At 38.1% G+C, this 13122-nt stretch overlaps 1 protein-coding gene across 2 annotated transcripts in view; it reads left to right on the forward strand.

Moving 5' to 3' along the window:
• Positions 1-203: 203 nt before the first annotated feature.
• LOC150091533 (protein phosphatase PTC7 homolog) overlaps positions 204-13122 on the forward strand; it is a 108865-nt gene continuing 95946 nt past the window's right edge. Inside the window, exon 1 of one of the 2 annotated variants that reach the window (XM_090384412.1) lies at positions 204-639. In XM_090384412.1, the coding sequence (XP_090240538.1) occupies positions 396-639 (244 nt within the window). In that variant the 5' untranslated portion in view covers positions 204-395. Of the gene's footprint in view, positions 640-1490; positions 1589-13122 lie in introns of those variants that run through there. The other variant, XM_090384418.1, reaches the window with a different exon arrangement.

Genomic DNA, 13122 nt, shown 5'->3' on the forward strand with positions numbered 1-13122 from the left:
AGATCCGACTTGCCGATAACCATTTGGAAATGGTTACTTAATTATTATTATTTTTTTTTTATCGTTATAGAAACGAAATAGCAATGTGTAGCATCAAATGGCTGGCATTTATATTTTGAGTTTCCAGATTATTTTCACGGGAGTATCATCTCAAGATTTGATTTCATCTGCGTTATGTAAAGAACTTTTTTTTTCTTGTTTGTTTAGTGAACTACCGCTATGTAGTGAGATGGCGGTTGGGTTATACTTGGTATTAGCATCCTTTTGGTGTGTTGTAGTTTACTGTTCATTAAACTAGAATTTTCATTTCCTTTAGTTGTGGAGTTAGTGAAAGTGAACTATGAAACATCCTTAGCCATTAATTAAATAGATAAACTTTGACTTTTATACATGTCATGCAGTCAATCTTAGTGTATGGTAGACTCTTAACACGCGCTTTAGTTAATGGGGTTTACTCTTATTCTACGACGAGTGATGCAAACTGCGTCGCTCGTAAGCGGGAAAGAGATCTGCGTTTGCTTACCACTACGTGTGGTTTTCCAAAGGACTGGGCTGGATTTACGGCATCTTTGGTTGGTCGAGGGCAGTTTGGTGACGATGCCTGTTTTGTAGCGAAATATAAAGCTGCAGATGTTTTAGGTAAACACTATGTTCTTCTTTCTTTTTTATTTGTGTATAGTTCTGTTTTAAGAGGTTTGTTTGCAAGAGATGTAGGTTTAAAATTAAAATACCCATAAAACATTTCTTTTCAAATTTCACTTAAATTGAACTAAATTATTATTATTAGTAGTAGTATTACGAGGTTCGTTCAATAAATTATATACCTAATGTACTTCCCATAGTTATATTTTAATGATTCATGATATCTGAACTTGAATCATACTAATTTTGATCCCACTCTGTTTTTAGGTTTGCTGCTGTAACAGAAAGAAGGAAGACACCTGTATGAAATTATGGATTTGCTGATTTTAGAGCATCTTTCAGCCATTCAGTTTCTCACCAAAGACAGAAATGGGTCAAAGGCCAGTCATGAAAGGATGGTGGCTGTGTATGGCAACAGTGCACCTTCAGAGTACCAGGTGAAATTCTGGTCAAAACAATTCAAGTGGGTTAGAGAGTCCATTGAAGATGATCCACTTCCAGAAAGTCCTGTGACAGCAACCGCCCCAGAAGTGCCAAGCTGTGGAAATCCTTGTGTTGATTGACAGGTGTTAAAAGATGGCCAAATCTTTAGGGAATATGACATATGAGGGAACACTTATAACCATCCTCCATGAACATTTGTGGATGAGTAAGGTCAATGTAGGGTGGATCCCCAGATTTCTGACTCCTGTGCAAAAGCAATTCAGAGCATGGTGTTGTGAGAATTTAGAGCTTTATGTAAAGGATCCTGAAACTTTCGCCTTCACAATTGTTACGGGTGATGAAACATGGGTTCATCACTGGGATCCTGAGACCACACAAGAATCATTGTAATGGAAGCACAAGGATTCTTCTCCACCAAAAAAATCCATGCATTCTTCCACATGTCTCAGTAGTTCATCTGACATCCATTTAGGTCTAAGCCGTGAAACTTATTTCTTATTTGGTATGAAAATTCTAGTAGCTTCAATGATTGTTTCCCTGAATGTTTCCTATTTAGAATTTGTTGTTGGCAGTGTCATTAGTTGGTCCCACTATACATAATTTGAAAACTGTCTGAGAGAGTACTGTAGTCTTTCATAGTCTTCCTTATGAAAGTAAAAATCCTTCTCCTTAACCTTGATGGTAGTTACATCATTAATTAAATCCCACATCACTACCACCTAGTGCAGAGTATAGAGATTGAATAGGGATGCTTATCTGATGAATGCTTGCTTGTTGCATTTAGCACTGCAGAAGGGTTGTTAACATTAAACTTGTATGCAGTAGAAAAATAAACATCTTAATCTGCAGCAGCAAACAATGAGTTCTATTTACAAGCGTGCTTAGAACAACTGTGTAGGATATAGATCAAAGACAACAACAAAAGAAAAAAAAAAAAACATTCATGTTGTAAATACCTATGCAGCCACCATGATTTTTTTCTTATGAGCTTCATTCTGTAATAATTTTGCTGGATCATAATACTTCAGTAACACTGGCATTTCTTTGTTCAATTTCAAGGCAGATGGAGTTTTTATGCAGAATTTCCATGAATACACAACTGACTTTTTCCTGCTCTTGGGAGTACACAGGAGGATGGTGGATACAGTGGCATAGCAGGGGGAGCGAATGCTCTCCATATCTTAAATTTTATTCTACTTGGTGCCTTCTTCCCAATGAATCAAATTTTTATCCTTAACATCTGAAGATATTTCAGTAATGACATGGTAATTTTGCTCCCCCTCACTTCAAAATCTGGCTATGCCACTGGGTGGATAATGTTATTTTGACCTTTAACTCTTTTGTGAAGGATTTCAACTGAACAGTCAGGAAAACCTAAATATAGTTTGTTATTATATACCAAACTGACTAAATTTTCAAACTCTCACTAAAATATATTTCTTGTAGAAATGGTAATATCGAAAGCTGAATCCAGAAAGCATCCGAACCTTTCTCTCTATAGAAATGCCTTTGGACATTGTTTATTTTATGTTGTTAGTTCCATACATGGCTTCAGTCTTTTGATAGTTATGTGATATGCACAAAATAATTGAACCCCTTTAAGAATTGATTAAATACTTTTTCTTTGCACTCACATATTCTTTGATGCTGTGTTAAATCCATATTGAAAGTCATCTTTAGAAAGTAGTTCTAAATCGATATGGAGGCTGATTTGATTGTCATGTGAAATAATACTTGCCACTCAAACTTTAATTGACATTGGAAAACTTGTTTAGTTAATGATTTTTTTTAACTGTTTTTTTTTTTTAAGTATGATTTAATTTTTTATAGTATTTTCATGTTTTTTTTTTTTTTTTCTTTGCTCATGCCACCTAGTATGGAGGATATTGGTTGCTCTCTACTTGTCTGAATGTTTTTTTCATTAAAAAATTGAATCAACTTTTCAAATATTTTCAGTGATTTTTTGATTTAGGTGAGAAAAATGTCTGTAATTAAATTATTTCTACAGTAATATTAGGAGTGTTGTTAATGAAATGAGCCGACCGGGCTAGCCAGGTGGGTAAAGTGCCTGCCTGGCAACCCAAAGGTCGAGGGTTCGAATCCCGCCTCGGGCTTGAATCAGAGTAAAATGCAAAAACTTTGGGAAGTGCATTATGGCCACAGAAGCCGATGCGCCAAAAACAAACAGTTAATGAAATGAATGAATTTGAATTTCTGATTACTGCAGCTAACATTTGCATAATAGGGCTAATCGAAATGTGGTGTCACCCAGAAATACGGGATGAGTTTTGCTATGATTAAAATGTATTTTGAAAGGTTAGGCAATGTAGAAGAAGTGGGGTCTATGCTTCTTATCAAAAGCAGCTAGAGCATGACAAATGCTTTAGCAGATTCAGTATTTAGACATACCAACATAGAATCTGTGTTTTGTGAAGTACTTAGATGCAAAGGTAAAATGAGAGCAAGGGATATTTTACGGGCCAGAAGTGTATGACAGGAGCCAATATAGGAAGATGGAATGGGCAAGCAAGTATGAATGTCTTATTATGGATAGTTTTAATTTGCCATTTATTGATTGGTGCAAGCAGGATGGAAACTTACAATGGGGCACAAAATTTTTAAATAAACTAGATTACTATTATATGTATCAATATGTTAGAGAAAATACTAGGGATAAGAATATTCCAGATGATCATTATCCATTGGCATCACAGGACTTGCAGTACAGGAGTCATTAGCAGCAGAAAGTGATTATGCAATACTTAGTTGAAAGATGAAGGAAAGTAGTTGCTGCTGTTAAAGATAAAAGCATGGGTTTTAATTTCAGGGAAAGGGAATATTATAGTTTGATGCTACATGGCCTCTATCAACAGGGCAGGTAGTAGGAGGTTGAATACATTAGAATTATAGAATGTCTTTAAAGCACTTGTTAGAGATGCCACAAATGCATATATACATGGATGTATATACACAAAGCTAATGGTTTCTGTGGTACAATCATGAATGCTTGGTTGTACCACAGAAAATATTAATGCCACAGGAAAGGTTAAATTAGCAAAGTTTGAGTATGAGAATTCACTTTGTAGTGAATACACAAGAAGAAAAATTGGATCAGACTTGCATAAGAGGTGTGAAAAGTCTTAGATAATCAATATGATGAATTGAACAGGTACATCATATCGAACTTTATAGATGAAAGACCCTTCATAGCAAGGAGAGGCTGTTTGAGAGCGGTGCCTCCGTAGCCAGTGGGAAGGAGCAGCAGTGCGTAGCACACGCTTCTTGATTAGACCAGGGTTCGAGCCCGTCACCACCAAATACGGAGGATGCGGAAAGGTCAAGGGAATGACCACCGCATATTTCCGGAGCAATATGGCTTTAGTTGCTAATGCTCCTAAAAACCAAACAACAAACAGCTGTTTGAGGGAGGCTAAGGTATGAAATTAGCAATATTTAATTTACAATACATTGTTTATTAGAAAAACTTTTGGACTTAAAGGTAAGGAAGGATCCTGGGGTTGATGCATATATATGCAGTAATTTTGAGGGAGGTGGGAAGAGAGTGCATTGAGACAGTTAGGTTAATTATGAGGGAATCTTTGGACTGGAAAAGTGCCAGTAATATGGCAATACATAAATATAATTCTAAGAGCAAAGTGGGAAATTACAGACCTGTCAGTCTGACATCAGTGGTAGAGAAAATCATAGCAGCAGTGATAAAGAGTGCAATACAGTGACATTTAGAAAGAAATGTAATTATGGAAGATAAACAACACTTTTGTTAAGGGGAAATTTGTTAATTCAAGTGTAATGCCAACAAGTATATCTTTAGTCTTCCCAGTCTTCAACCTGTGCATTGTACTTACTAATTCTAATATCTTTCATGTTTGGGGGTTTTCATTAAAAAATCACATATAACTAACCTGGTTAACTATTTTGAGCCAGATGTAGGAAATAATTTCAATATTGTTTATTTGGATTTCTTTTAGCAAAGCATTTGACTCAGTCCCTACAGAGCTTACATGTATAAGCTGGAACACATTGGGATCATGAGCAGGATTCCAAGGTGGATCATAGGGTGGTTGCAAGGCAGGGGATTGTGATTAATTGTTATTCTTTAGATTTGTCAGATGTTAGAAATGGGGTAGCCCAAGGATTGATTCTGGGACCACTGTTGTTTCTGATTTTCATAAATGACATTGATGAAGAGATAGAGCTTGTGATGTCAAAATTTGCAGATGATGTTGAGATTGGGAAAGTATTTAATGATCAGCACCAAGCAGTGCTCTTTCAGAATGACTTGGATAAACTTTAAGGATGGTCGGAAAAGTTACAACCATGTTTTAATGCAGCAAAATGCAAGATTTTACTTTGAAATAGCAACCCCAAAATAACTTATGTACTCTGTGGGATTGAACAGTATAGGAAGAAAGGGATTAAGGAGTTATGATACAGGTCAACATGCAGTGTAGACAGGCATTATGTCAACTTCCCACAGTGTAGACAGGCATGGGAGGCCCACAGTGTCCTATCAATGATTTATTGATCATTTGCTTGTAGTGATAAGGTCATAAACCAACTGTATAAGGCAATTGTAAGACTGCACTTGAAATAGTGTCCAAAAATGGAGATTGCACCTAAAAATATATATCAATCTGGAAAGGTTCCAAAGGTGGACCACCCAAGTGAGATTTAGCATTAGCATTAGTAGAGGCATTTGATGCAAGAAAGCAAGCTTATGCAGCATCAGCCAAAAAAAAAAAAAACCCACTTCCACTTCACCCCTCTGTTCGTTCAAAATACCTGTCCAGCTGAGCCTTAAACTTATTTAGGCTATCAACCTCCACCACAAGGGATGGAAGTCTGTTCCACCAACCAACCACCCGCTGGCTAAAGGCAAATTTCCACACGTCTATCCTACATCTGTCTTTCCTCAATTTGAATTTATGCCCTCTCAGGTGATTTTTCTGAGCTAGAGGAAGAATCCCATCAGCATTGAGCCTGCTTAAACCATTCAAGGCTTTATACACCTCTATCAGATCACCTCGCTGGTGCCTAGTCTCCAGACATTGTAATTTGCAAAACTTAAGCCTTTCTTCGTAAGAGCACCCCTTTGTTCCATTCACTAATCTTGTTGCCCTTCTCTGTACTCGTTCCAGCAGCTCTACATCTTTCTTGAAATGAGGCCTCCAGACCTGTATACAGTACTCTAGGTGTGGCCTGACCATTGCCTTATACAATGGAATAATCACTTCCTTATCACTGCTGGAAAAATTCCTGTATATCATTGACAATACTCCATGAGCTACTCTTGCAGCCCGTCTGCACTGCTCAGAGAACTTCATATCTGCCTGCACAACCACCCCCAAGTCCCTTTCATTCTCTACCACTGTCAGTGTAGTACCATAGAGTTGATACGTTGCTCTGGGGTTGCTGTTTCCCATGTGTAGTACTTTACATTTGTCAATGTTAAACTTCATTTGCCACCTCTCAGCCCATCTGCTCAACCTTTCCAGATCCTGTTGCAGCAGCATAGTGTCAGTAGTGTCCTTGACAACCCTGCCAACCTTTGTATCGTCTGCAAACTTGGACATTAAGCTTGATATACCATCATCAATATCATTTATAAATACAGAAAACAATAATGGACCCAACACTGAGCCCTGAGGGACTCCACTAATAACATAAGTCCACGATGAGCAGTGTCCATTGATTACCACTCTCTGTCTTCTCCCCCCACCTTTATCCATAGCAGCAATTTGCCTCCAATGTCACACTGCTCCAATTTGTGTAGCAGTCTTCCATGTGCAACAGTATCAAAAGCCTTTCTAAGATCCAAGTATATAATATCAAAGTTATTCCCTGCATCCAGTTCTTTTGTGACTGCATCATAGTATCCAATCAAGTTGGTCAGGCAAGACTTCCCCTTAACAAAACCATGCTGTGTCTGAGCTATAACTGAAGTCTTGTCTAAATGATCCTGCAGTGCTTCTTTAACCAGTGCCTCCATTAATTTTCCTGGAACAGAAGTTAAGCTCACAGGTCTATAATTACTTGTGTCAGCCTTTGATCCTCCTTTGTGAATTGGGGTCACATTTGCACATTTCCAGTCTATGGGTACCTCCCCTGAGTCCAAGGAAGCTCTCATAATTATGGCTAAGGGTTTGCTTACTTCCTTTGCTGCCTCCTTTAATATAACTGGATAGATCCCATCCACTCCGGGTGCCTTTCTTGTGTTTATCTTCAACAGTTTCTCCTCCACTTTACTCCCAGTTATTTCAAGATTCTGTAGCTTACTGCTAGAGTTGAATACACCTCTGGCATTCCCCTTGCTGAATAACTCCTCGTGTGAATGTCGATGCAAAATATTCATTTAGTTTGTTAGCTACCTGAGCAGGATCATCAACAGTTGACCCATCAATATCAAGTGGACCAATCTGATTCATCCCCTTCCTTCTAGAATTTACATAAGTAAAGAACTCTTGGCTGTTTTTCTTTGCATCCCTTGCCAAGGATTTCTCGTAATCTGCCTTCGCCTGCCTAACCTCCTTTGTAACTTGGTTGCATATCAACTTGTATCTATCATAGGCTTCTGTGTCGTGTTAATTTGTAAGTATCCCATGCATTTTTCTTCTCTGCCATATGCCTCATTAGTTCATCTGACATCCATTTTGGCCTAAACCTTGAACAATATTTCTTAGTTGGTATGTAAAGCCTAGTAGCTTCCAAGATAAGTTCTTTGAATGCTTCCCATTTTGATTTGCAAAAGGATGTCCATATGAGGAAAGACCTTGAATATATGGGCTAGAGAGCTTGGCAACAGACATCTTAAATGGGGAAAGGAGACTTGTTTGGAGTCTATAAGGCCCAGAAAAAAGATAGTAAAATGAATGAAGGTGAAATTTTCACTGTAAATTATTCCAGAACATGGGACCATAAATTCAAATTATAGGAAAAGAAGTTTAAACAAAATTGGAGGAAGTTTTCTTTAAGCTAAGTGAAATGCTAGAACCCTATGTGTAATTTAGGCTGACAGCTTGGGTAAATTCAAAGATCAGCTGGATAGGTGAGTGAGGGAGGAAACACATAGATTGTTTTTCTTTTTATTTTTGTATTTCCATTATTATTTTTTATTTTTATATTTTTATTGTTTATTATTATTTATTTAGTTTGGCAATCAAAATAAGTAAATAATAAATATATTATTATTAGCCATATGGTGCAAGGAAGCCTGAGGCTTATGCTGCACCAGTCAAAAAAAATTCCTGAGTTACCCTGAGAGAGAGAGAGAGAGAGAGAGAGAGAGAGAGAGAGAGAGAGAGACAGAGAGAGAGAGAGGAATCACCAAGAAAGAGAAGAATGATGATATCCAACTCAGGACCCTGGGGTTGATTTAGCATCTATTTATTATTTTATTGCTATATGACTATGACTTGCTGTATGACTAATACTATGTTATTCTGAAAGCAGTTATTGATAATTTTGCAGCTCCAATAAGTATTGAAAGGATTTAGAGCATATCATGGTGAATCATGCATTACAGTGATGGTAGCCAAAGCTAATGCCCACCCATATTCATACTCATTGCACACATTGCTTATAATGACAGGCAGGGAATAACTGAAGCACTGTAAATCACAGAAAACTAATGACTCAGTACCAACACTGAATTTGTTTGAAGTTGTAAGCAAAAAAAAAAAAAAAAAAAAAGGTAAACTGCAGCCATTATCAACCCACTGCAGGATGAAAGCCGCCTCAACAATTCATGCTGAGGGACATGGACCATAATCTACCATGCTGGTCCAGTGCAGGCTGGCAGATCGACCGTATTTAGCAGGAGCTTGAACACCGGTCTACTCAAAGAGCGTGTGCTACTGCACTCCCGCTCCTGACCATTCAGCGAGGTCTGTGGACTTCTAATGAAGGTCAGGCCCAGCCTTAGGGCAAAGTGAGTGAGGTGGTTGCCTTAGACCAGGGGTTCACAAAGTGTGACATATGAGATTTTCTATTTGGCCCACTGCCGTTTTTATATTGAGAAATGTTGTTTTCTGATATGTATGTTGTGCAGTGTATATACATATCAGTGATATCGCAGCATTAACCCAATATACAACCCACCCACAATTTCTATTGCTGTATTTTCATCAATATTGGCCTGCTGACAAAAAAGTTTCAGAACTGCTGCCTTTTACCTTACGCTCCAGTTGAAAAAACAAAATCAGATATACAGTTTTTCAAATGGAATCCAACTGTAAAACAGTAAGAGAAAGTTGAAAAATAGATATTATATTTCATTGCTGGTACTGCTTATAACACACTTAGTGATATGTTTCATAAAGGAAATACGTTTTTACAATGCATGGTCTGTAATTACATTGGTTTCTAATACTTTACTTACATTGATTTCAGAATTCTTCTGTCTTTTCTATAGCATCTGGGAAAATAAGTTTTTTGTAACTAAAACTTATGAAAACTTCTATGTGGTCAACGATGCTTCAAGAATGGGTTAGCCTACTTGGCTATTTTGTCGACTTAAAATTACATTGCCAGCAAATTGGACAATAGTGAAATTATAGCAAATTTTGCATTAAGTAAAACTTGTGAGATTTAAGTTATTTTCTTAGAATATCAACTGTAAAGTTTAGAATATTAACTGAAAGTATAAAACAAGAGTTTACACTTTCAGCTTTAAGCATTTAAAAGTTGTTACTTAAAAAATATTTTTTTTTCCGCTGTTAGTACTAGTTAGTTGGGGGGGGGGACAAACTGGGTTTGATTTATAGTAGCCATCTGCCAAGGATGACTTTGATTTGATTTTCAGATAACAGGTTGTAACATGTGTTATAGTGATTCAGAAATTAATGTTTGATTACATGTTTATTGTATGTACTAATAGTAATAATAGCCAATGATGAAGAAAGGAAGCTTGTATTCTTTTTTTTTTATTTTTTATGTGAACCCCAAACACGAGAGGTATTAGAACCTATAGTACTTAGTACCGTGCTTGGGTAAAGTGCATGTGTTGAAGGAGAAGTATGGGGAGAGGGGGATGCCGGAAACTTTTCTCTAGAGACTAAACATTGTCAGCAAAAAAAAAAAACACACTTTGCCAATCCGTACCCTCCAATAATTTGTCTAGTTCTCTCTTGAATTTATTCAATTCATCCACTTCCACAACAATAGATGGAAGCCTGTTCCTACAATCAACCACCTGCTGGCTAAAGGCAAACTTCCACACATCTATTCTGCAACCATCCTTCCTCAACTTGAATTTATGCCGCCTCGTGTGTAGTCTCAGCAAGTGGAAGAATACAGTTAACATTCAGCTTACTCAGTCCATTCAAGGCTTTAAACACCTCAATCGGATCTCCCTGCAGGTGCCTAGTCTCAAGAGACTGCAGTTTGCAGAACTGAAGCCTTTCTAAGAGCACCCTTATGGGTGCCTCCGTAGTCAGGTGGGAAGGAGCAGCAGCAGCAGTGCGTAGCACACACTTCTTGATTAGACCAGGGTTCGAGCCCGTCACCACCAAATACGGAGGATGCAGAAAGGTCAGGGAATGACCACTGCATATCCCGGAGCAATATGGCCTTAGTTGCTAATGCTCCTAAAAACCAAATAATAACAATAACACCATTATGTTCCCTTCACTAATCTGGTTGCCCTTCTCTGCACCTGTTCCAGCAGATATATGTCCTTCCTAAAGTAGGCCTCGAGACCTGTATATAGTACTCAAGATGTAGCCTAATCATGGCCTTATACAAAGGGATAATCACCTCCTTATACCTGCTTTCTGTATATCAATGATATACAGATTTCTGTATATCATTGACAGAACCCCATGAGCTGTCCCAGCAGTGTGTTTGCACTGCTCAAAGAATTCCATGACTGACTGCACAATTACCCTCAGGTCTTTTTCATTCTCCACTAGTCTGAGTATAGTACCACACAGTTGATAAGTTACTCTTTGCATGATGTAATTATTAGTATTAGTAGAGGCATATGATGCAAGAAAGCAAGCTTATGCAGTATCAGCAAAAAAAAAAAAAAACCCTCCCATTTCATCCCTACTTTCGTTCCAAATGCCTGTCCAGCTCAGCCTTAAATTTATTTAGGCTATTAGCTTCCACAACAAAAGATGGAAGCCTGTTCCACCAATCAACTACCCGCTGGCCAAAGCCAAATTTCCGCACATCTATTCTAGAACTATCTTTTCTCGGTTTGAAACTGTGCCCCCTCAGGTTCTTAGTCTGAGAAAGAGGAAGAATCTCATCAGCATTCAGCTTGCTCAACCCATTCAAGGCCTTATACACCTAAATCAGATCACCTTGCAGGTGCCTACTCTCCAGGTGTTGCAATTTGCAAACTTAAGCCTTTCTTGGTAAGAGCACCCCTTTGTTCCCCTCACCAATCTTATTGCCCTTCTTTGTACTCATTCTAGCAACTCTACATCCTTCCTAAAATGAGGCCTCCAGACCTGTACACAGTACTCTAGGTGTGGCCTGACCATTGCCTTGTATAACGGGATAATCACCTCCTTGTCCCTGCTAGCAAAATTCCTATATATCATTGACAAGACTCCATGACCTGCCCTGGCAGCCCATCTGCACTGCTCAACGAACTTCATATTTGGCTGCACAATTACCACGAGGTCTTTTTCACTTTCCACTTCCCTGAGTGTAGTACCACCCAGCTGGTACGTTTCTCTTCAGTTATTGCTACCCATATGCAATACTTTGCATTTGTCAATGTTAAACTCCAGTTACCATTTCTCAGCCCATTTTCCCAACTTATCCAGATCCAGTTGGAGTAGCATGCTGTCGTTGACAACCCTCCCAACCTTTGTATTATCTGCAAACTTGGACATTAAACCTGATATACCTTTATCAATATTATTGAAAAAATATACAAAACAACAATGGGCCCAACCCCGAACCCTGGGGAACTCTACTAATAACATTTGTCCATGAAGAGCAGTGTCCATTGATTACCACTCTCTGTTATCTCCCACTCATCCATCCCTTTATCCATTGTAGCAGCTTACCCTTGATGCTATACCTCTCCAGTTTGTACAGCAGTCTACCATGTGCAACAGTATCAAAAGCTTTCCTGAAATCCAGGTATATGATATCAAAATTATTTTTGGCATTCAGTTCCTTTGTGACCACATCATAGTGAGCAATCAAATTGGTCATACAAGACCTCCCTTTGACAAACTCATGCTGTGTCTTAACTATTACTGCAGTCTTGTCTAGATTATCCGGCAGTGCTTCTTTAACCAGTGATTCGATTATTTTCCCTGGAACACAAGTTCAACTAACAGGTCTGTAGTTACTTTTGTCACCTTTTCAACCTCCTTTGTGAATTGGTGATAAATTTGCACACCTCCAGTCCATGGGGACCTCCCCTGAGTCCAAGGAAGCTCTCATAATATTGGCTAAGTGTTTGCTTACATCCTTTGCTGCCTCCTTTAATATAACTGGATAGATTCCATCCAGTTATATTAAAGTTTTATAATAACTGACTTTGCTGTCAGTTATTATAAAATCACTTAGCTCCCTGTTAGCGTTTGATAAACTTCTGGCATTCCTCTCATTGAATAACTCCTCATGTGTGAATGTAGATGCAAAATACTCATTGTTTATCAGCTAACCTGAGCATGATCATCAATAGTCAACCCATCTATGTTAAGTGGTCCAATCTGATTCATCCCTTTCCTTTTAGAGTTTACATAAGTAAAGAACTCCTTGCTGTTTTTCTTTTGTATCCTTTGCCAAAATTTATCATAATCTGCCTTTGCATGCCTAACCTCCTTTGTGACTTGGTTACATACTAGTTTATACTGTCATAGGTTTCTGTATCACTTGATACTTTATATGTATCCCATACATTCTTCTTCTTCTCTGCCACTAGCCTCATTAATTCATCTGACATCCATTTAGGCCTAAACCTCGAAGAGTATTTCTTAGTTGGAATGAAAAACCTAGTAGCCTCCAAAATTAAGTCCCTGAAGGCTTCTCGTTTAGAATTCACTGTTG

The sequence above is a fragment of the Mastigoproctus giganteus genome, chromosome 1 (genome assembly GCF_048544385.1).
Source record: "Mastigoproctus giganteus isolate SK-2022 chromosome 1, ASM4854438v1, whole genome shotgun sequence".
Lineage (NCBI taxonomy): Eukaryota > Metazoa > Arthropoda > Arachnida > Uropygi > Thelyphonidae > Mastigoproctus > Mastigoproctus giganteus.